Consider the following 24,194-nt stretch of genomic DNA (forward strand, 5'->3'; position numbering starts at 1 on the left):
TCTAAGTTTGGGGGTGTAGCAGTGAACAAAACAGACAAGTGCTCAGGCAGACATAGGGATTAATGCTTAGGAGGAATAGGGGATAGGGAGGCCTGGGAGTTGTTGGCACATTGGGATCATTTATAATTTTAGATAGTTTGGCCATGGAAGGTCTCACCGAGAAGGTGACATTGGAGTAAAAACCTGAAGGAAGTGAGGAAGGGAACTATGCGGATATTTGGGGAGGAGCATTCCGGGTGGAAGGAAGAGCAAATGCAGAGGCCTTGAGGCAGGAACATGGCTGAGGAACAGCCAGACGCCAGTGTGGGTGGAGTAAAGTAAGTGAGGAGAAAACAGTAGGAGATGAGGTCTGGATGAGGTCAGAGAGCTGAGAGCAGGAAGCCAGATCACACAGGACCTCATTTTGACCTCATCTCCTACTACTTTTCTTCTCACTAATAGCAAAGCCATGCTTCTATTATGATTGAAATAGCAAGCAGAGGCTTGATCTCCTTTTACATAAATGGACTTCAGAAAGATCTTTCTGGCCTCTTTTAAAAGAATAGTTTGAAGAGGGAAAAAGAGCAAAACCAGGGAGTACAAAAAGGATGCTGTTGCAGTAATCTGAATGAGAGAATGTGTGGGCCTTAACCAGAGTGTTAGTGATGAAAGGGTTGAGAAGAGGTTAGATCATTTGTATATTGTAAATACAGAGTTGACAGGATTTCTTGGCAGATGGTATTTGGGCTGTGAGAGAAAGAGGAGCATCAAGGCTGATTCCAGATGGTTTGGCCCCAGCCATTGGAATTGCCATTTAACGAAGTGGGTAAGGCTGAGGAAGGAACAGATTCAGGAAAGGCAGAAAGTTTTTAGACTTGTTCATTTGAAAGCCTCTTTTAGATATTTAAGTGGCGAGATAAAATAGGCAGTTGGCTAAGAGTCTCAATTACTGAGGAGCAACACAGGATATAGATACAAATTTGGGACTTACAAGCACATGTAAGGTACGTAAACTGGCTACGATCACCAGTGGAATGAGTGTGGATATAAAACGGGGGTCCACACTTGGAACATTTGAGATTTCAGTGTTACAGGGTTAGGGGAAGAGGTGGATCTAGCGAGGCAGATTGAGAAGGAGCAGCCAGTAAGGGAGGACTGCAGCATCTCAAAGATCACCTGTCCCGTATCAGATGCTCAGTAAATATTTTTTGGATACATGGTGGATAAAGAGATAAAGAGCTACCAAGTAGAGTGGAAGCCCGAAGTAAAAAATTTAAAAGAGAAGGGAATGATCAGCTGTGCTAACTGCTGCAGATGGGTGGCTGAAGATGAGAATGAGCCTTTGGACTGAGCAGCATGGGGGTCATCAGGTACCTGATAGCAGCACTTTTCATGAAGTGATGGGGAGGAAAGCCTGATTAGGGTGGGTTTAAGAGAAATTGAGGACTGAGTATAACCACTATGTTGAATTTCGCTGAAAAGAGGAGGCAGCAATCACCTCATATGCTCCTTTTGATCTTTGGGACATAAGTTGCTGGTCTCATAAATGGAAATAGAAGCTTCATGTAGATCTAACAGAAGTAGTCTGAAGTGTTAATCTTCTTTGAGAAAAGAAATAAAGTGCAGAGGCAGGTATTATTTATGCTGAATTTTGTATAAATTTAAACTGGAGAAATTTATCCAAACAAATACCAAATACCAAAGAAAATCAGTAATGGTTAATGATTTTGTAAAAGCAGAATACCATAGTTATAACCATGACTTTCTGCTTTAGAGAAGTGAGGATAAAAATCATGACTTCATTTTTGTCAGTAGAAATTTATAAAATTGCTAATCAAAGGCTTTAAGATCTATAATCCTAAAATATACGTGTCAGATGTGCTCTGAGACATTTATGTAATTCTTTATTTCAGTTTTGATAAAAGAAAAGCATTTCTCTGTGATCACAGTAATAATCAGAATAATGGTTAGCACTTAAAGAATGCTTGCCATGTACTAGACACTGTTTTTGGCCTCTCACATACATTATCTCCTTTACTCCTTATTATTGGCCTCTGCATTATTGCCACATTCACTAGAATATAAAGATGGGCAGGTTAGATAAGTTGTTCAAGACCACGGGGCCCATTCCCTGAATCACTGAGCTCCCCTACTTCCTAACATGTAACAGGGTTTCCAATTTTTACTTCTTTTATTTTGTACATTTGGTAGAAAGTTGCCATATATTAGTAGCAAATTATTATTGTATGGGGTGACTAATTTGGAGATAAGGCCTTTTCCTGTATATTGATATACATTCTTCTTTACATTTCAGGCATTGGTTTCTTTACTGAGTAGCTCTGGGGAGAAAGAAAATTACCTGTGATATATTCCTCCAAGAATTTCTGTTAGATTGGATAAACACATCTATAGTTTTAAAAATATTTGTTTAAAAGGCATGGCAGGTGCACCTGGGTGGCGCAGTAGGTTAAGTGTCCGACTCTTGGTTTCTGCTCAGGTTGTGATCTCAGGGTCGTGAGATTGAGCCCTGCATGCGGCTCTGCACTCTGTGGAATCTGCTAGGGACTCTTTCTTTCTCTCTCTCTCCCCTTGCCCCTCCCCTTGTGCGCTCTCTCTTTCAAATAAGTCTTTAAAAAATAAAAGGCATGGCAGTTATATTTTAAAAATATATTTTGGAGTGGTCATGATTTTGAATCAAATTATGAAGTTTTGCACTCGTGTGTATGTATATGTGTGTGTGTATGTGTGTGTATGAGAGGGAGAGAAAGAGGGATAGAGAGAATATGAGAGAATGAAAGTGAGAGAAGCCTGGGTGGGGTGTTCTGGGAGTAGTGGAATAATTAGGGGTGAGGCAAAGCACCTTATCTTAAAAAAATGTAGTTATGGCTGGTCATATTTTATAATAGGGAAGATAGAATACATAGCTCTATAATTTAAAAATAAGTAAGTTCTGCTGTAAGTCTCAAATAGTCAACCTAAGTATGCCATATGTTTTGGTAACTGAGGACATCATAGGGCAAATATAGGGCATCTAAAGGACAAAAATGCTCTTCAAATTTATGTACCAGCTAATTTTGTTTACAAACTAATATTACAGGGACTTTAGATATCTGCTTTGAAGAGCCTATATTTAAAAAGAGCTTTCAAAGAAAAGTGAGATTGCTAACTTCTTTCTGTCTTGATAACTTTCCTTGGTTCAAATGAGATTTTCAGAATCCCTCAGTTGATGTGAATATAGAAATTACTGGGTACCAAGGAGCTAAAGAACAGTAGAAAGCAGCAAGACATGAGATTGAAGTCCCATGAGATTGAAGTATAAATTGGGTACATTGGTGAGAAATAATCAGGTAGAATCAAGGGTATTTATGTATTAATTAAGCAATTGGCATTATTTAGAAGTCTTTGATTAGCTAGCTGGTTGCTATATTATATCACAGAATCATAATACTTGGTCCTTCTTATCAGGTGAATTTGATAATGTTTAATATATAAGTGCTTTTATAGAATGCTTTTTGTCACCCAATTTTCTTGTCTGTTGGTTGTTTTTAAACCATGGTTTAGCTAGACTTCAACCATTAGTTGTGAAGCTGCCATATAATACTTTTAAACTTCCAGAGTACATCTTTACTTGATTTGATAATAGTACTATATGTATTAAGTTGACAGTTGTTTTTAGAAGACATGTTCTATATATTTTAAAGCAGGAAACTTCTATTTTTAAAATGGTGATTTCTATTTTAATAAGTATGTTCTATCATTTTACAGTTCTGCAGCATAATTAAAATTCTTTTTATTTTATTATTACTATTTTTTTAAGGGTCTGAAAAGCCCTCCGGAAAGCCTTAGTGATCTTGGTGCCATTGAGAGTCTCCGGGTCCCTGGAAAGGTATTGATCTACATGTGTGAGCGTGACTTTTCACTTCCTTAAGAAATAATATTGCCTTTGGATAATAATTGATTCACAGAAGCTATTCCTTCCCACAGGCAGATGGTAGTTATGATAGAGCTAGGTAAATTTTTATAGTATAGTAGGCTTGGGGCTTGTTTTTGCTTTCATTCCTCATTGGGATGCAGTATGATTTATTATAGTGAAGCAGAAAATGCAAAATTGATAAATTTAGAGTTTATTATTGTATCAACTTTTTAGCCTGAAAGCAGTTTTATACACACACACATATATATGTATGTATGTGAAACTTATTGATTTTTCTGCTGTGATTTGGAGAAATAAAATGAAATAATTTACTTTTTATGCTGTAACACTGTGAGTCAAAAATCATCGTTAATTATGTTTTTGTTATGGAGCAGATTTTTGAGCAGGTAGCTAAAGCATAATTTATACTAAATTGTAGCTATCTTAGATTTTAATCCCCTGATTTATGTGAACTTCTCAGTTTACAAATTTAATAGGTGTTATTTGAAAGCTAGCTGGCTTTCCCTCAGGAGAATTATTAACCATTGTAAAAAAAAAAAAAAAAATCCCCTGCTGTTTCTCACTCCAGGGTGTTGCCACTTAGAGCTGCCTCCGTGAATAGCAGCTCCATCACAGATCAAAGTGTCTTCTGAATGTCTGCTCTTGGGATTTTCAATTTGAGGATCATATTTGAAAGTACTATTTGTTTTCTGTTTCTGGCATCTTAATACAGAGGGTTTGTTTCTCTTGGTCAGCAATCATAAGGCCTGTCGTGACTCCTCAGTGTCAGCTGCTCAGGAGAGTGATTTTCCACCCCTATGAGGAGTCTTACCCCTTAACGTGAATTTTGTATTTATAGCTTAGCTTTAATTTTGGGTCAGGCTCAAGCATATTCTCCAAATGTGATAAAATTCTAACCAGCCCATTTGCATGAAATGAGTCAGACAAAAAGCTTAAAGAGGCATTTTGAACAGTTTTGTTTGTTGTTATAAGAGATTGTTGCATCTGCTGAAATTGGGAACTAAGCCATAACCATAAATCCTAATTGACAAATAATTCTTTTTATTTCTTTGACTCAAGAAAAGAGATCATGCATTATGAACATGCCTTGAGTTAGATTGCATTAGATGTTTCAGAACCAGTGTAAAATTGATGGTGAGCCTCTTTAAAAAATACATGAATGTATTGCATAAGAACTTTCTGTTGTTTTTAAACCTTGCATGAACTTTTGTTGTCTTTAAACCATGCACCTTGATGTTTTTCCAGTAGGGGTAGGTAGTGAATTTATAATGATCTCATTACCCAGTCTTCTCACTGTCCCATTACCCCAGCCCCATCCGTGGCCTGCAATGTGTGATTTGATATGCCTGGCTCTGGGTAGAGAGGCCAGTCTGGGATCACAAGGTCAGCAAATGTAAATGCTTCAGGTGATGATTAAGCTTGGGGCATTGGTCTAAGAAGCTAAGTTGTTAAATTGTAAAACAGTTAAGAGCAAAATTAGGATCAATGCAATCAGCTTAAATGTAGCCTCATGCTAAGAAAGCTCATAAGCTCTTTGTGCTTGTTCTCTCTCTGCATTCTCTTGAAACATCACAAGTGCTATAGGGTGAGTTGTAGTTTTGATTTGCATTTCCCTGATGATGAGTGGTGGTGATATATATTTTTACATGATTTGTTTTTATACAGTTGCCTTAAAATTAATGTCATGGCTAATTCTTGATAAACTGAACTTCTATGGCTTCAAAAGATGACCTTTATATTGAATTTTTCAAATTATTAGAAGTATTTCTACAAAGTCTGAAACATTAATTTGAAATGATTATTTTTTTATTTTTACTTTTTAAAGATTGATTTATTTTTTAGAGAAAAAGAGAGAGTGTGCACCAGCAGGGGTAGAGGGAGAGGGAGAGAGAATCTCCAGCAGACTCCCCACTGAGCACAGAGCCGAAGGGTGGGGGTGGGGGTGGGGGAGGCTCAGTCTCACAACCCTGAGATCATGACCTGAGACGAAATCAAGAGTCAGATGCTTAACTGACTGAGCCACCCAGGTGCCCTGAAATGATTATTTTAAAATAACCTTTTCCTGTAATAAAAATAATATATACTGTAAATAGAAAACACGGTAAACAGAAAAAGATACCTAAGGAAAAAAATCACAAAATCACCAACATAGTCAAGTTTAACATTGCCTTTTGGTCTTTTCCCTATGTATATTCAAAAATTTATTGAGCATGTGTTTTGTGCTAGACATTCTCTAGGGACTGAATAGTAGTGAAAAAGACAAAACTCTGTTGCCAGGGAACTTAGTTCAAGTGGAGGGAAGACAGGCACTAAACAAGATGATTGCAAAGTCTGACAGATACTATAAAGGAAATAGGTGATAAGTTAAACTCTGAAGCCAGAGGCTCTTTCACATAGAGTAGTCAGTGTAGTTCCCCTCTCCTCCATTTTTTTTTTCAAAAATATTAAATCCTATAAATTATTCTGAAGTTTGGGTTTTAAAGTTAGTAAAATGTATTGCAGAGAAAATGCTTACAGTATAATACTAGGTTTGAAAAGCAAGCTACCCAGTAGTTTGGCTTGGGTAGATATTTTTTGAGCTTAATTTATACCTGTTATATTGTCTGTTATCAAAAAAGACAAGAAAGAAGTTGGTGAGGATGTAGAGAAAAAGGAGCCCTTGTGCGCTATTGATGGGAATATAAATTGGTACAGCCACTATGGAAAACAGTATGGAGGTGCCTCAAAAAATTAAAAATAGATAATAATAATAATAATAATATAGAGAGTTTAACAGAAAAAAATTATAAATATAATTACTGTATGATTCAGCAATTCCACTTACAAAGAAAATGAAAACAATAAGTTGAAAAGATATATTCGCTCCCATGTTCATTGCAGCATTATTTACAACAGCGACGACATGGAAATAACCTAAGTGTTCATAGATGGATGAATGGATAAAGAAAGTATATGTGTGTGTGTGCGTGTATGCACACGCACACATGCAAGCATAGGATAGACCTTGAGCGCATTATGCTGAGTGAAATAAGTCAGAGAAAGACCATATGATCAAATACTATATGATGTCACTTATATGTGGAATCTAAAAACAAAACAAAACAGAAACCAGTTCACAGATACAGAGAACAGATTGGTGGCTACCAGAGGCAGTGGGGAGGGGGCAAAATGGGTAAAGGGGTCAAAAGGTATAAACTTCCAGTTACAAAATAAATAAGTCATTGGGGTGTAATATACAGCATGGTGACCATAGTTAATAATACTGTGTTGCATATTTTAAAGTTGCTAAGAGAATAGATCTTAAAGTTCTCATCTAAGAAAAAAAATTCTGTATGTCTGGTGATGGATGTTAACTAGACTTATTGTGATGATCATGTTGCAATGTATACAAATACTGAATTATTATGTTGTACACCTGAAACTAATATAATGTTGCATGTCAATTGTACCTCTCAATAATAAAAAAAATGCCTCACTGTCTTAGTTTGGGTTCCCCTGATATTCTAATGCAAGAAGTAAAAAACAAACTCAATTTATGCTATTTAAGTAGTCAATGTAAATACTTGTATAGTAAAACTTTTAAACGTTAACTTCATCTAATAGCTCTAACGCACTCAAGTATACGTATGTAGAACATTAAAAAAAAAAGGCATCCTTGGTCTTTAGGTATGGACCCATTTCTTCTTCCCTTTCTTGTCATAATGTCTAAGTTGTGATAAGGAATTGAGATTTCAGTGGAGTTGTCAAGAAAGAAGTAGTTTAGCTTGGGTTGTGTTATGTTAAAGGTTCTGGTATTGGGGCACCTGTGTGGCTCAGTTGGTTAATAAGCGTCTGACTCTCGATTTCAGCTAAGGTCATGATCTCAGGGTCATGGGATCGAGTCCCGAGTCGGGCTCCACTCTCAGTGGAAAGTTGGCTGGAGATATTCTCCCTCTATCTCTCTCTCCGTCTCCTCCCTCCCTCTCCCTCTCTCTCCCCCCGCCCCTCCCCCCGCCCCTCCCCCCGATTGTGTGCGCTCTCTGTCTCTCAAATAAATCTCTCGATCTCCAATAAATAAATGTTTTTTTAAAAGTTCTTGTATAAAGAATAAATAGTAGGGAAATACTAGGATGAATCATAGGAAATGGCTGTTTCTTTGAGTTAAAAATAATCTAATACTGGCAAATTTCATATGGTGCAACTCACTAGAAAGAGGAGGATGGTGAAGGAAAACTGAAGGGTGTTAGGTGTGCTTGAGAATCCAGAAAGGACTGTTGATTGATTTTTTTTTTTTTTTTTTGAGAACTATATAAATTCTGAGTGGGAAGAAACCTTAGAAATCATCTGGTACAATTTCTGCATTTTATGGGCAGGATGACACTGTATCCCATTTTAAGACATGTGAGTCAAATAATGATCCATATACTGAAAATTTGGAATTTTGGTGGAGAAAATAGAAAAAAAAATTAGGATTCTTTTCAGAACTTTTTATAGAAAAGGAAACTTTGAGAGTTCAAAAATCTCAGCTTAAATTGTTCAGAGCCAATGTCAGTGGTGTACAAACTTTGCTGCATATTAGAATCACTAATAACCAGGCCCTACCCCATTCTAATTAAGTCACAGTGTGTGGGGTGGAGCCAGGTACCATCAGTAAAGTTTAGAGATTCCCCAGGTGATTCCAATGTGGAGCAGTGTTTGGGAAGTTTTGCCAAGTGGAGGACGTGATGACAAGAATGGAGAAAGGGGAACCACAGGAATTGTTGTAGAAAAAGTTTTTGAAGTTTTATGGACAGTTTTTGTGCGAAAGAGTAAAGAGTTAATGATGACCTAAAATTTCATTCCTGGGGAATGGATTCTGTTTACTTCAAATTAATGGGACTTCCATGCTGAGGTAAGGATATAAGAAATTAAGCTATATAGTATTTACTGACTAAATTTGTTCCCATTTAAAGAAATTAATACTTTTGAATGATGTGAAAGGTTTTTACTTCATTCAATTGGTTGTAAGACTTACGAAGACTTGAGACCAAAATTTATTATAATATATAATAATCACAATAGCCACAGGGTTAGTAGTTACAGAACTTATTAGGACTGTATTCAAGAGTATATGTTGAATCCTGATTAAAAATATCAGTATTCAGGGCGCCTGGGTGGCTCAGTTGGTTAAGCGACTGCCTTCGGCTCAGGTCATGATCCTGGAGTCCCTGGATCGAGTCCCGCATCGGGCTCTCTGCTCGGCAGGGAGTCTGCTTCTCCCTCTGACCCTCCCCCCTCTCATGTACTCGCTCTCTCTCATTCTCTCTCTCTCAAATAAAAAAAAAAAAATCAGTATTCAGAACCTTATAAATCTGTATCTTAACTTTAAGTAAACACTTTCCATAGTTCTTCCGTAATGGTTATATATCATAAAAAGAGTACTGAGAAAAAAAATACTAATATTAACATTGTATTTTTTCTGAACTACTGCCTTCTGGTATTATTCTTTAAGGTTTTTTTGTTTGTTTTTAAGACCCTGAATTTACTAACTCATAAATACAAATAGGATTCAGCTAGGTTTGCTATTACATGATTGGTTTAGCTATGCTTTTGATTTTTTTCATTAAAGAAAAATATAGGCCAAGGGAACAAAAGAAATCTCGGTTGCAGTCAAAACTTGAAAATATATTTGTCTAAATATAAGAAAGTATTTTTGTTTGCATACTTAATGCATTCCACAAATATTTATCGAGTACCTTCTCTTATATAACGTTCTAGGAGTTTGCACAGAATGTTTTCTTGCTTGTAAAATACTTCTGTGAAGTAAGATAAATGGATTTGACTTGACTTCTTAGCATCTATGAAAAGAATCCTAAAACCACACACTAACTACAGAGCTTGGTTTTCAGAACTTTACCAAGATATGAGGAAAGTGTGTTGGATTAAGTCAAGAGAGCTGGTGTTGAGGTAAACATTGAGCTTATGAAAGGGAAGTTGTCTTTTTTTAAAAAAATTTCTTATTGTTATGTTAATCACCATACATTGCATCATTAGTTTTTGATGTAGTGTTCCATGATTCATTGTTTGCGTATAACACCCAGTGCTCCATGCAGAACGTGCCCTCTTTAATACCCATCACCGGGCTAACCCATCCTCCCACCCCGCTCCCCTCTAGAATCCTGTTTGTTTTTCAGAGTCCATTGTCTCTCGTGGTTTGTCTCCCCCTCCGATTCCCCGCCCCCGTTCATTCTTCCCCTCCTGCTATCTTCTTCTTCTTCTTCTTTTTTTTTAACATATATTGTATTATTTGTTTCAGAGGTACAGATCTGTGAGGGAAGTTGTCTTAATTGCGTGATTAAGAAGAAGATAAGAACATGAAGTTTAGGAAATGAGGAAGGGTTAAATTTGAGAGATGTTTTAAAAGCAGAATTTAGGACTGAGGATTTTATTGGACGTGGAAGGTGAAGGTATTGGAAAGATTGTGGTTTCTAGACACTGAGATCAAAGGTGTTGTGACGTCTTTTCTCAGAATAGATAGTATTTCTTCTTTTGGAGAGTGGGTCTGATGAGATGTTTTTAAAACTAATAGAAAAACAGAATCCAGACTATACACTGGGCTTCTCTCTCTCTCTTTACTTCAGTTTGTGACGTGCCTTTCTTTAGTATTAGCGTCCAAATGGACAGGAATGTGGCAGACAGCTTGATGTTTTTCACTGAAGTTGAGAAATTTTTAAAGATAGCTTTTTAAAAAAAAAATATTTGATGTCTCTAAAGCTATTATCTTTAGTGTTTTCCTTTTCATAGAAATAAATTTAGAAAAATACCCGTGAAAAATATAACTGTTGGGTAAGAGAAGTAAATAAAAACATTTGGCAGAGTATCACATATGAAAGATATGCTTTCTAGTTTTGTGTTTTTTTTTTTTAAAGATTTTATTTATTTATTTGAGAGAGAGAGAATGAGAGAGAGCACATGAGAGGGGGGAGGGTCAGAGGGAGAAGCAGACTCCCCGCCGAGCAGGGAGCCCGATGCGGGACTCGATCCAGGGACTCCAGGATCATGACCTGAGCCAAAGGCAGTCGCTCAACCAACTGAGCCACCCAGACGCCCTTTGTGTTTTTATTATATGTTAATAGGTATATTTTTATGAATAAAATCAATTCTCATTCATAATCTTTTTCTTTAAAAACAAATATGTGTTTATTTGGATGCTTTTTTGTATAAAAAGTGATTAAAATACATTATTTAAATCACTTAAATGTGTTATAAAGCTGGATTAAAATAATGCCACTTTAATAACCTTCTAGAAAAATCTATAAATCATTTTATGGAAACCTCCCTTCCAATTGTAACCTCACCAGTATTCCACTAGATGGCACTGAAAGCCTGAAAAAAAACAACAACAACTAAGTAGGCTTTAAAAGCTATGTTTTATTTAAAACACACAAACACAAATGGATGATGAGCCTGGTGCTTTGATGGATCATTATTGTTGTTCCAGTGGGATTTTAAGAAAATGTACCATTTCCCTGCGTAATCCGACATCTGGCAATTCATTACAAATTTATATGGTATATGTATGGTTTTAGGGTATTTGATTTTGAATCCTGTTTCATTTGGAAACAAAACCTATTTTTGTTCAGTGATTTATGATTTTTATAATACTGATTGAATATTGAAAACTTCATGTTTTTGTTCTTCTAGCTAGAAGATTTTGGTAGCTAAACATTTTTTGCTCTCATTTAAAGCTCTAATGTGATATTAACTTTGATAAGACTATAATTATTTTTAGAATTTATTATAGCAGAGTAGCTTTTTTTAAAATGTTGATTGACAAAGAAATGCAAACAGTAAGAAAAAACCTTTGGTAAGATTTGTCTTGGTAAACCCCAATTCATGCTTTACAAGAATAAAATTTCTTTTTTTTTTTCTTCCTTACTCCCTCTCAACACAATGCATTCTGCCATTCAGGATTGTAATGTGAACCGTAGTCTAATAAACTACGTAGAGAAATGGAAGTTGGTTTGCATTTCATTTTTTTTTATTCTGTACAGTTTTTGTGGGGTTTTAAAACTTGACCTATGAAATGAAGATTTTGCATTCATCTTTTTTGTTTGAATAAAAAACCTACTATTGAAGACTCTAAGTTTCCAAGCTGTTCTGTGAGTTTAAAAATTAGGTTAAATTGCTTTTCGAAATTAAAGAGAAAATTGAGTTTACTAATGGTAAGGAGAACTGTGAAGTTGTCATAGCTCACTTTTTACACTTCTGAAAGTGAATAGAATGAAAAAATTTGAACTTGAGTTGGTATTTTTAATTTGTGTGGTATTTTGTATAATTTAAAAGTAGTGGTTAAATGCAAAATTTGTAGTCTTTTTTTTTTTTCTCCTAAACTTGAATACATTCCCATAAGAGATGAACTCTTAAGTAGGAAATTGCTTTGTAAAGTTATAGCCTAGTTCTTAGAAACCATAAATACACTGGAAATGTTTTATAACACCTTACACTTGAGGGCTCCAATTGTTTTATAGACCTGAATCCCCAGTTCTCATAAAACCTTTTGTTGTTATGTTGAGAGGAAAAATGACTTGGCTAAAACAAAGATGTTCACTTAAATTTCTGTTATGATTGTTTTTCTTCATTTTTCATAAAGTTACATTTATAATGTGCATTTTATATGTATGTTCATACAGCTTTATCTCAGAGCTGATCAAAATGGAAAAAAATAGGCTAGGTAGAATTAGATGCAATCCTACAGTGTATTGTGACTGCTGAAAAGACAGCCTCTAAAATATTGACTACTTTGTTTTCTACCACTTGTCTAAAATAATCCTGCTTGGTTTATTATGTTAAGAAAATATTGAATATTTATGCTTACTTTTTTGATACAGCATCTGGTACGGTGATAGGTGTTAAGCTTTTATTTTTAGTAAAGGAAAAATATGGTTCTAGGGTATATAAAAATATATTGGATTAAAAAAAATCTCTATTGTTGCATTTTATTGCCTCTTGGTGTATATGTAGATGCTCCCTCTGACATTTTTCCACCCTGTGAAGCCATCCTCTGCCGTTTAACCTGTTGTATGCTTTCCCGCTACAGCTTTTACTTGTGCTTTGCTTTGTATTTGTTACCTTATTTCCCCAAATTTCTCAAATTTGAAATTTCACCTGTTCTCTCTTCTCTAAATGGCACCTGTTCCATCAAATGTGGACTCACTGCCCTTCGATGCCCTAGGTTTTGTTTGTTCTCCCTTATGTTCTGCCTTGCAGGGGCATTGCTTCTTCCTTCATCTGACCTCTTCTATTACTTCAGCAGCTATTTTTTTACTCAACTTTATTTCTGTATGACCTAGTATAGGGAATTCTTACATAGTGGGAATTTAAAAAAAATGTTAAATTGAAATATGTGACTCAATTGAGAAAGGTATGATAAGAGAGCTTTGAAAGTAGACAGGTTATTTCCTAATGATAGTATGGAAGAGAGACTTGATTTGTTCTTTTTTGTCATTGTATTTTTATTTTTATCCCCTTTATAGTTAAATTCATTACCTTAATTGTAGTTTTTCTTCAGTCTTAATTTTGGGGTAAGCAATGTACTTTTTCTTTAAGTGTAGTTGATTACCATTAGCAAGCAAGTTGTGGCAAATTTTGATGGTCTATAGTTGTCGATATATTATTTTTGGATTTTCAAGTTTTATAGAGCATTTATACCACTTTAATGATAACATGTATTTATTAGTTACTATGTGACTTAAAATTTACTATAAAATAAAATTCTTTAAGGAATTTTTATAATAGTCTGTAAGACTGAAATACTTGATTCTCAAACTTAGCTTATCAAAAATTATTGTAACTTTAAAAGAAATCATATATTTTAATATGGTATAAGGTGTTTCATTTGTTATTCTGGTCCCCTGGTTTTGCCTTTTAAATTTTTTTTGTAGGAAATATTTTGTTCATTTTGTTTATGTAAAATTTTGTCTCATACATATATATTGGCTTGCAAAATTGGTTTTAGGTGAAGAATTATGTATTTTTCTACACCTCCAATTCAAGGAAACCAGTTTATATAATGGCAAAATTATGGGGTAATTGTGGTAAGAATATACAATCTTGCTGTTTTTGTTTATTTTTCTAATTTACATGCTTAAAGTATCCCTGAAATCACTTAACATTTTTTATTATTTCTAGTTAGAAGAAAGAGATCTTTTATTAAGAGTTTGTGGAAAGTTTTGACTATCAAAACAACGTCCTTTCCTTTCTTTTTGCTCTTTTTTTTTATACAGCTCACTATGTAAATTAATTTTAGTCAGTCAGTGATTGCTTTCTACAGTGTGCCTTGGCACTACAGAACATAATGATGGGGAATAGGGAGAAATCTCAGTTCTCAAAAGGTGTGTTATTGGATTGAGCAGGGGGCACTAACAGTAGTGAAACATGTAGAGAATGATCAGGTAGAAGCAGTCTTGCAGCCCTCAGGTGCAGTGGGATTGAAAGGAAGAACGTGATCAGGATCTAGTTAGAATGGAGTTTGTCTAAATGAGTTCAGGTGTATAGTGTATATTTTCACAGAGGAGCCACTAAGTTGTCCGAAAGGAGAGGGTATTTTATAGGGATATAGTTTGGACATTTGTTTTGGATTGAATTCTACTTTGTGTGCTATGTTTCTTTCTCTGCCGTTCTTGATTTTATCCCTCTTCTTAGTCTAGGTTACTTAGAGTGTCAAGTGTTATGCGTCTGTTCTTTGAAATTATATGGGTTTGTCTGCTCTCTCTGATATAATTGCTTAGTTCTCCAAGAAGGAATGGCACTTGACCTTTTATATACATGTACAGATTGTACCCTTTTTACAGATTCATTACGTTTGTGAAGTGTACACTTGTGAGATATTTATAAATGAAATCATGTTTTCCCTTTGACATTCTTAATAACTTTGGGTATTTGTTTCACTTGTCATTGTGTGTGTGTGTTTGTGTATATGTCCTTCACAGGTGAAAAAATGACTGAGTTGCCCAAGTTAATACCAGAGTCACAACTAAAACCTAAGGGTCTTTACCTTTAGATCAATTCATTAGGTAGTGTATGGAGAACGTCAGCATGGAGTTATATGTCATTGGCATATCTATATTTAAGATGAAAGTGTTCATTCATTGCAGTCTATTTGAATTTTTTGCTTGACTTTGTACTTGATATTTTCAGTCTTAGCAATTTTTAGAATTTTTTTTTTTTTTTGAATGGTACCAACCTCATTTGTTTCTTAGTGGTGCTGTGAAATTCCTAGGGAGGCAGCATTGCCGTATCCTCACCTGGGTCTTTTTCCCTGCCTCAGGTTGCAGCATCAGAAGCTGGTATTTCAAATGCCTGTGGGCTCTTAGGGAGAGAGATTGCCAAGAATTTCTGATCTCGTTTTCCATTTCATGTCTCACTCATTTCAAATTTTTATTAAATGCTTGGAGGTTGCCCATGAGTAGCCTAGTTGGAAACCTTTCTGTAAGTGGTGTGGTTTTAACCCAAGTCTGTCCCTCAGCGTCATTGTCCAGGGTGCAACGCAGATTAGTGTGTTTGTTGTCGATAACCCCCTGCTACACACACACAAACACACATACACACACACACATACACACAGAGGAATGCAGCTCCCACTGTTTGGACACTGGATTTCTTACTTTACTCATAGTATTTGATTGCATGCTAAATCACTGATGACTATATCTTTGACCCTTTTTTTTTGGTTAATGTATTTTATAAGTTGAGTTTTGGTACAGAAGAGGCATTTTCTTTCACATGCACTTTTAATTATGTAGAGTTGATTTTTGTATGACTTTGCCTTCTCTTTTAAATTTATTGGAATTTTAAATACAAACAGAACTATTCTCTTGAGTTTCAGATTTATTGCTCTAATATTTTCTTTTAGCTTGAATCTAAGAGGAGATAATTTTATAATTAATAATTTTTCATATTTAAATTATAAATTAAAGTCTAAAAGATATATAAGCTAGATTCTTTTTTATAAATGAAAACTGTGCCCTGCAATAAAATAATCTAGAGTATTTCTATTTGGAAAACAATGTTCTCTAATTGACATTATAATTTCTGTGTATTTAATTAATGATTTATTAAGGATTTTTGTTAAGTATTATTTTAATGACTATAAAATTATTTTAAGTATGAGTTTCTTTTGTGTTCTTAAATGTATTTGAGATTAATATGAATAAAAAAATCAAAGGACTAAATTGTTAAATGTCTATAATAATGTGTTGATTAATTAGTATGGCAGAGAGTGGGTGTCTGAGTTAATGAAATTTCCCAGTTAACTGAAGGTTTATCCAATTATGCAGTGAAATTGCATAGGATTAGGATGCTGACATTAGGGGTAGGGATTTGTCTGTCAAGCTCTTTTTAGTTGTGTAAATCCATAGAAGCTCCATTCTGTATCATTAGAAAGAAAGCGTTTTATCAAATACAGAGCTTTAGATTCATAATCAGATCATTAATTGCATTATCAGCACACTTTGAAGGAAGCCTCATAGGATTACAGAGCTAAACTTGTGAATCTTTTTTGGAGCCAATGTTTCTTAGCCGAGCAGTGAGATTTCTAGCACAAGGAAGGATGTCTGCTCTGCTCAGGGTTTTAATGCTGATTGTGACCTGCAAGTCATTGAGATATTCCCTGGTTATCTATGCTAAGACAGATTTTAGAATGTTAAATGATGAAAATGCGTATGTATGTGGTATGTATGTATGATAGATACTACGTAGTCACTTTGGTTTTTCCTTTTGTTAAACTTATAAATTCTTCCACCTATCCATTGGCACACCCAGAATTGAAAATAAAATCTGAATCTTCAGACTGGCTATTTTTTTTTTTTCTCCAAGAGATGAGTAGTTTTTAATATTTTAGTGCTTTAGTAGTCCTAATTTTCCATGAACTTTCCTGTTTTCTGTCAGTTTATCTCCTTGCTTGGAATGGTTCCCAGGAGATTTGTGACTATTAAGACAGGTGATTATTTATTTCCATGCAGGTAGAATTATAACAGGTACAAGTACTGTAATTGTGATTTCTTTTTTTTTTCTTAAAGGAGGAATTCCGAGAACTTCGAGACCAGCCTAGTGACCCTCAAGCTGAACAAGAGCTAATTAATAGTATTGAACAAGTGTATTTTTCAACGGACTCATTTGATATTGTTAAATATGAGCTGGAGGTAAAACAAAATTCATTAAAACCTATTTAAACCCTATCTTGTTCAGTGACTGAATTGGGGGATGAGATTTGAATGCTTTTTAGGGGTGTTCATCCATCCTTTCTTCCTTCCTTCTTTCCTTCCTTAATACTAGGACTGGTTTATGATGACCATATAGTGATTTATTGAACTGTCCACATTGTTTAATGATTAAATTATTTTAAAAAATGTAAAATTAAGTGCAGCTATAGAATATTGGTCCAGGAAACATTTCTGTAATTTTGGTTTTTATTTTTTTATTTTTATTTACACAATTCACAGCATTCACCATAGTACATACCCTCCCTAATGTCCATCACCCAGCCACCCCATCCCTCCCACCCCCCTCCATGTATTTTTGGTTTTTAACTGTTAGCATGCAATATGTTGGTATGCTGCCTCTATCTTATTTTATATTGTCGAAATATGTTTAGAGAAGCTTTGAGACTTTTAATCATCAATGTATCTTTACATAATTGTTTTGCCATGATAAAGACCTCTATGCCATGATGTTTATAATGTTGGCATTTTAAATTTATAGGAAATTCAAAAAAGAATAGTAAAATCTGGTTTTAGATGAAACCAAATACAGTATGCATACATACTTTATATGCACTATATACACCATCAGCCCCCAGTCGTTCTGAAGTTTCATCAGTCCATTGACTGAAACTTGGAGTTTCCAGTATACACAGCAGTATGCATTTTTGTTAGTTTCCCATCCTGTCTTCTGAAAGCTGATGTGGAATCTAGAATGTACTCCAGCAACTGTCACTATCACAGTATAGTGCTTAGTTACTATTCCTAATATTTCAGAGGGGAAATGTTTTGAGTTCTGTTGTAGACAAGTAGGGATATACCTATGGCTGATGGAGGGTAAGGTTAGGATGTGGGACTTTCTTCTGTCCTATAGGGCTGGGTGAGGGATGGCACGTGAGAGGGTTGGGCAACAAACATGTGGAAGCTTTCGTGTCTGAAGTCTAGTGGGGAACGTGGGGAGGCCAAGAGGAGTGGGTGGGAATGGGATGAGGCACTGTTTTACATGCACAGATGATAGTTTGTAAGTCAGAAGTATGCAGGTAAATGAAACCAAATTAAACTATTTTTTATTCTTCATTTATGGGTATTTTTTAGAAACTCCCTCCTGTTCTCAATTTGCAAGAATTAGAGGAGTACAGAGACAAATTGAAACAACAGCAAGCTGCAGTAAGTAAAAAACACCTTTCTTTCTGACATAACTAAATGAAACAGCAGGGGGGTGTAATATTTGCAGATTTTATGGTTTAACTTAACATGTTAAACAAATATTATTTAACATGACTCAGACTCAATGATACATTTATTTAAAAATTTAATGCCTATTCAGTTTCCCTCCCATTACCTTGATATAGATTTCCTTCTAGAACTGAGAGGTTTTTTTCTCTGGAATCCTGAATGTGATCAAAGATTTTTGAACCTTTTCTTTTTGGATTGCTAAGTACCTTTAGGCTCCTTGTCATGCATGCATGACTTCCCTACTATAGTTTCTTATCTCAGAATAAAGGCCCCGGCTTGTAGTTGAAATAGGCCCAAAGAGAAAAGAGAGCTAAGATTCAGAATGTTACAGTTGTAGTCACTGATTAATTGTCTGGCATTGGGCAAGTCACTTAGCCTTGCTCAATCTGTGAAGTGACGGGTTAGGCCTGCATTTTCTTGGATGCTGTAAAATTCTGTGATTCTGTGATTTTCCTTGCTGAGGAAGGCTGAGCTCCTTTAATAAAACTTAGACTATACTGTAGATTAAATAATGTTAGTACGGGATCTTGATAATTATTTTATTTTATTTTTATTTATTTATTTTTTTAATAATACATTTGACAAATAAGGGAAGATATACTTCTCCTTCTTTTGTACTACACTCAGAGGTCTCAATGGGTGCTGGGATCTCCCTGGGGGTAGCAGCAGTGGTGTTGGGAAGGGACTTGACCAATAGAGGGTTGTGTGGTAAAAGTGCTTTTAGAGAACTGGATTCCAGTGGATGGTGGCATCTTTTGCCTTCTGTTGGTTTCAGCATGTTTAAATATGTACACATCTGTCTCTATACTTGATCTGATAATATTCTTTAGGGAATGAGGCCCCATTACAGGGGCCAGATAGCACAGTGACCTTTAGAATTTGGTACACCTGGGCTTGAATCCTGGCCTTGCTGTGGGGGCTGTGGGTCAGTTACTATTATATTTAAGATTATTCATCTGGAAAATGAGGAACCCATTTTAATAGACTGTTATGAGTACTGATTGAGATAATGTAGGGAAAGCACTTAGTACACTGCCTGACACAGTGCAGGCTAACAACTATACTGTCTATTTTAAACTATTAAAAAAAAACCCCAGTTTGATAAAATTAGGCCAGTTTCTGTCTATACATCTATATAAATTCATATCTAAACAAATTCAAAGCAGTTAAGAAAATATAGAAGGGTTAATGCAATAGTTGAATGTATGTGTAATTCTTTGTTCTCAGTTGCTTGGGGAAGGGGAAGGGAAACTCAACTAATTGAGTTTTTTGAGCAAAAATTCACTAAATGCTTTGGATGTGCCATGCTCCATAGTACCTGTAGTGTAGTCTAGCAGGTGCCCCTGAAACTGAAATAAGAGCCTCATATTCAAAATCATTATAATTCTTACATACACTAACATTTTTCATGGACTTGACCAAGGAAACCCTAGGTATGTTCGTAGCATTCCAAAAAAAATCCCCCCCAAAACACGTTTTCAAGTTTTCAGAAGTAGAGGACCAAATTACTGTTTGTCTTTTTAGGTGGTACAAAGTATCTAAAGCGTACAGGATGTTCTGTTTCCCAGACACTGTGTCCATAAATTCAACTGATTGTCTTACGAGTTCGTCTTTTAAAAGCAAATCTTAATAAGCCCTTAAAGATCTTACACCTTTGTGCATGTTAATAAATCAGATGATTCTCATATTATTAACAGTCATAATGACCATTTATTGAGTTTCTATTAAGGACCAAGTATTATGCTCTCTGTTATATCCCTTTTACTAATTTCATAGCCCAGAGCATGCCAATATCTGCTGTAGAAGTTATTGGGAAGACCTATGGAATATTCTTACAAAAATTTAAAATGTAAAATGGAACGGGAAGTATGTGGCTTTTTCTTTTACTTCCTTTGTTTGATTGCATGTTTTTATAGGTCTCTAAAAAAGTAGCAGATTTAATCCTTGAAAAACAGCCTGCTTATGTAAAGGTAGGATGATATTTGTTATTTTTAACAGTAAAATTTTAAAAATGCCTAAGTGACTTACACTTGAAAGTGTTGAAATAATTTATTCTCTTGTCTGTAGTTCTATAGCAACATATTGACTCTATTTGGGGTATGTGTGTGGGGTGCTATATATGTATGTTTTTCTCTCTCATTTGGGGGAATTTACCAAACTGAAGAAGTGACTTTTTATAATTGATTTTAAAGTAATCTCTTTGGTTCTTCCAAACTTTAGAAGGCCCAGTGAAAATTCCTTCTGTGTACTTTGTAACATGTCGATCATTAATAATGACTGCTCAATAGCAGTGTAACAATCTGTCTTTATAAGATAATAAAATTGGAATCTTATAACTGAATCTGTCTTTGAATCAGAAAATCAGAGACTCCAAAATCCATTGAAATACCTACCAGTGTTCAAATGAAGACATCTGTTGTCAAAGCATCTTAGGAAACAGAAATCATACTTGTCATATCCTTGATTATCTTCTGAAGTTCTGTTGGGTAGAAACATTTCAGTGGATGTATTATTAGTATTTGTTTATGCCTGTCTAAAACAGGTTGGATCTAGTTTTCCTTATGAGCAATACTGACTAAATATTTTATCATATGTCATTGTGAAAATCATTTGAAAGTAGTCATTTTAAATTATTTTGTGAAAGATACACCAACAGTTTTCAATTTTAGCTATCTTTGTTGCTACTTTGTTTTCTAAGCAGGCTTTTCTTTGAAACCCACTAAAGTTTTTGTTAGAGTATCGTATGAATAATAAAGAAAAATAAAATGCCTCCACAATAACCTATACCTAATTTTTCCATAGGAGCTTGAAAGAGTTACCTCATTACAGACGGGTCTTCAGTTAGCTGCTGTTATCTGCACAAATGGGAGGAGGTATTGCATTTGATGAATATTTTGTTTTTTAAGCTGGAAAACATTTCAAGAAAAATTGTGAAATTGTCATTGATAATTGAGTTTTTATTATGACGATGGTTTCTAGAATACTGTTCATTAACTGAATATATATTATGATCTAAAAGCTGCACTAAGAAAGTATGTGTGAAATGAAATATCTGTAAATCTCATTATGGCCTTAACATACTGCTGTTTTTATATTGTTTAGATTAATGCTTCTCAAACTATAAGGATCAGACTTTTTTTCTTTTTTAATTTCCATTTTTTTTTACTATTTTTGTAAAATGCACTAAAAACAAAATACTAAGAAAATAACCTAGGACATAGAGAATGTTGTCTCAGTTTTTTTATTGATTCATCAAACTTAAAATTATTATATCAATTTTTGCTCTAAGTAGTTTTTTAATACTTATTCTCCGTTTCTGTACTTTTCTTGTGACGGATCAGTAACAGTTTGAGGATTGGCACCAGTCCATCCACCATGCTTTGAGTAATGCTGGTTGAGATTGAGCCGTTGAATACATTTGTCAAATAGTAGTCACAATCCCTGATTTTAAGAGTAATTGAGGATATCACCTTGTCAGTTGCCTAATTGTTCTGTGTGAATAGTGTTCTTATTATAATAGAAAAATTTAAGTATTTATTCTTCTTTTTTGCAGACACTTGAATATTGCCAAGGAAGGTTTTACTCAAGCTAGTTTAGGCCTTCTTGCAAATCAAAGGAAACGTCAGTTGCTGATTGGACTTCTGAAATCTCTGAGAACTATAAAAACATTGGTATATACAGGTTACTATTTAAAAATTAAAACTTAATTTTATGGTTGAAACAGATTTACCTTTGACTTTTGTGTGTGTGTGTGTGTGTTTTTTTTTTTCCAGCAAAGAACAGATGTGCGCTTAAGTGAAATGCTGGAGGTAAGTAAACAAAGTTTGGAAATTTGGTGATCCTGATACTATTAAATAGAAAAATTATAGTGGAAAACATTCAGATGTGCATTTCTTTCAAATTGCTACATGGTATAAAGAACATTTTTAGACATGTAAATGTACTTGCTCTAGAGCATTTTTCTATTGACATATTTCACTTAGAAAAATTTATTTGGGGAAATGTTTACTTTGTAGCAATGTGGGATTGTTAACTTCAGTATATTGATTGCATTTGCACCCAAATAGCAGTAAAATTATCTTTTGTATCAAGCATATAGGAATGATTTAAGGAATATGTCATATTTGAGTTATGTTTGGTATCTCATAGTAATTGGTTTCCTGAGTGAGCCATCTGTTTTCTCTTTGATGCTTTCTTAGCATTCTCTATGTACTTGTTTTATAAAGCATAAGGTAATTTGTGTGTTTCCCATAATACTTGAGGTCCTTCAGGTAGGTACTTTGTCATCATCTCAGCATCCCCACTGGTTTGAAGTACATTTGTCCAATTATAGAGATGAGCATAGGAAAACTTTTTTATGGTTTTCAGTAATCACCGTGTTACTTCTAAACTTAGATTTGAGAAATGCATATGAAAATTTCGTTTGGCATTAAATTACTCTTTAGATGATAAAAACATTCAAAGGTTATTAATGAATATTTCACTTTCTCCCATCCAAGTACTAACCAGGCCTGACCCTGCTTAGCTTCCAAGATCAGTTGAGATCGGGCACATTCAGGATGGTATGGCCATAGACCGAATATTTCACTTTCTAACAACTTTATTTGTTTTAAAATATTTATTGATTTCTTGGTGGTAAAACTCTTGAGTGTTGATTACAAGTGGAATTCATACTGGTTTGGAACATTTTATATAAACATTACTGAAAGAAGATATATTAACAGTTAAAGAACACTTTCCCTATGAAGCAGCTTATTATTTTGTGTAGGCTTTATCCACATGTCATGGTCTTAGAGAGCTGTTACTATGTATATGAGGGAAAAGAATATTTTTTCTATGCATACATTTTAGGCTTGGAGCTAGTCGTCTCTTTATATTATTTATTTATCATTGGTATTCTAATCCTTACTTAAGAGGACTTAAAATTTTCTGGTTCTGTAACTTTTGGATGGAGTATGAGTGGAGATTTATTTTTTTCAGGGACTTTAGGAAAAATGTTTCCTGTTTAATGACTTCTGTTGTTGTTATCTTAAGGAGGAAGACTATCCAGGAGCTATTCAGTTGTGCCTGGAATGTCAGAAAGCCGCCAGCACTTTTAAACATTACAGTTGCATAAGGTAAGGTAATATAAAAATTTTAAAGCTGACTCTGTTGTCAGTTTTTAACATATGAGCTGTGTAACACACAATGTTAACGAACATTGAAAATTAATATTGTTATGTTCTAGTTTAGCATTCTTGTTCATAAATGGGCAGTACAATGAAATTATAAATAATAATTCATAAGGTGTGAAAGATCAGATATTTTTAATCCTACCCCTTCTTTTCACCTCATTGAAACTTTTTTTTTCATATTCTTTCCAATTTATAGAGTAGTAGAGAAGAATAAATTTATCTGTTTACATTTCTCTTGCATCTCTTGGGAATTTTTCCTCCTTAACTTTGCCCAGCTTATAAATATTGAGAGTATCACTGCAGTTTGTTTTTCACATCCAGACAGTTCAAATGTTTGGCTCATCTTGATAAGAATTATTTTGGAAAATTTAAGTGTGATTTAATTTTATGTCATAATCATCTTTGTCATATTTAAGTGATTATGTATTTGATGTGTTACATCTTTTATTTAGTTATTTTTAAAATGTACAGTGTAAAAATGGCCATTGCAGCCTTTGCTATTAGTTCTACTTTATTAATGGGTTTTTAGTCTGCTTAAAATGAAGGTTTTGCATTACTGGTGGCAGTCCCTTGGGGAGGCTCAATCCCCAGGTGTAATTTCCATCATTCCTCTAAAACCATCTCAGGTAAACATACAATCTAAGTAAAATCGTG

General features: G+C 34.5%; 1 protein-coding gene across 1 annotated transcript in view; it reads left to right on the forward strand.

The window, feature by feature from the left end:
- The window catches only part of VPS50 (VPS50 subunit of EARP/GARPII complex), a 132,808-nt gene that overhangs the window by 2,396 nt on the left and 106,218 nt on the right, over positions 1-24,194 (forward strand). The window contains exons 2-9 of the mRNA XM_021689524.1: positions 3,797-3,865; positions 16,951-17,073; positions 18,226-18,297; positions 20,283-20,336; positions 21,169-21,239; positions 21,920-22,037; positions 22,140-22,175; positions 23,401-23,483. Coding sequence (XP_021545199.1) covers positions 3,797-3,865; positions 16,951-17,073; positions 18,226-18,297; positions 20,283-20,336; positions 21,169-21,239; positions 21,920-22,037; positions 22,140-22,175; positions 23,401-23,483 — 626 coding nt within the window. The remainder of the gene's footprint in view (positions 1-3,796; positions 3,866-16,950; positions 17,074-18,225; positions 18,298-20,282; positions 20,337-21,168; positions 21,240-21,919; positions 22,038-22,139; positions 22,176-23,400; positions 23,484-24,194) is intronic.

The sequence above is a fragment of the Neomonachus schauinslandi genome, chromosome 12, assembly GCF_002201575.2.
Source record: "Neomonachus schauinslandi chromosome 12, ASM220157v2, whole genome shotgun sequence".
In the NCBI taxonomy this organism is placed as follows: domain Eukaryota; kingdom Metazoa; phylum Chordata; class Mammalia; order Carnivora; family Phocidae; genus Neomonachus; species Neomonachus schauinslandi.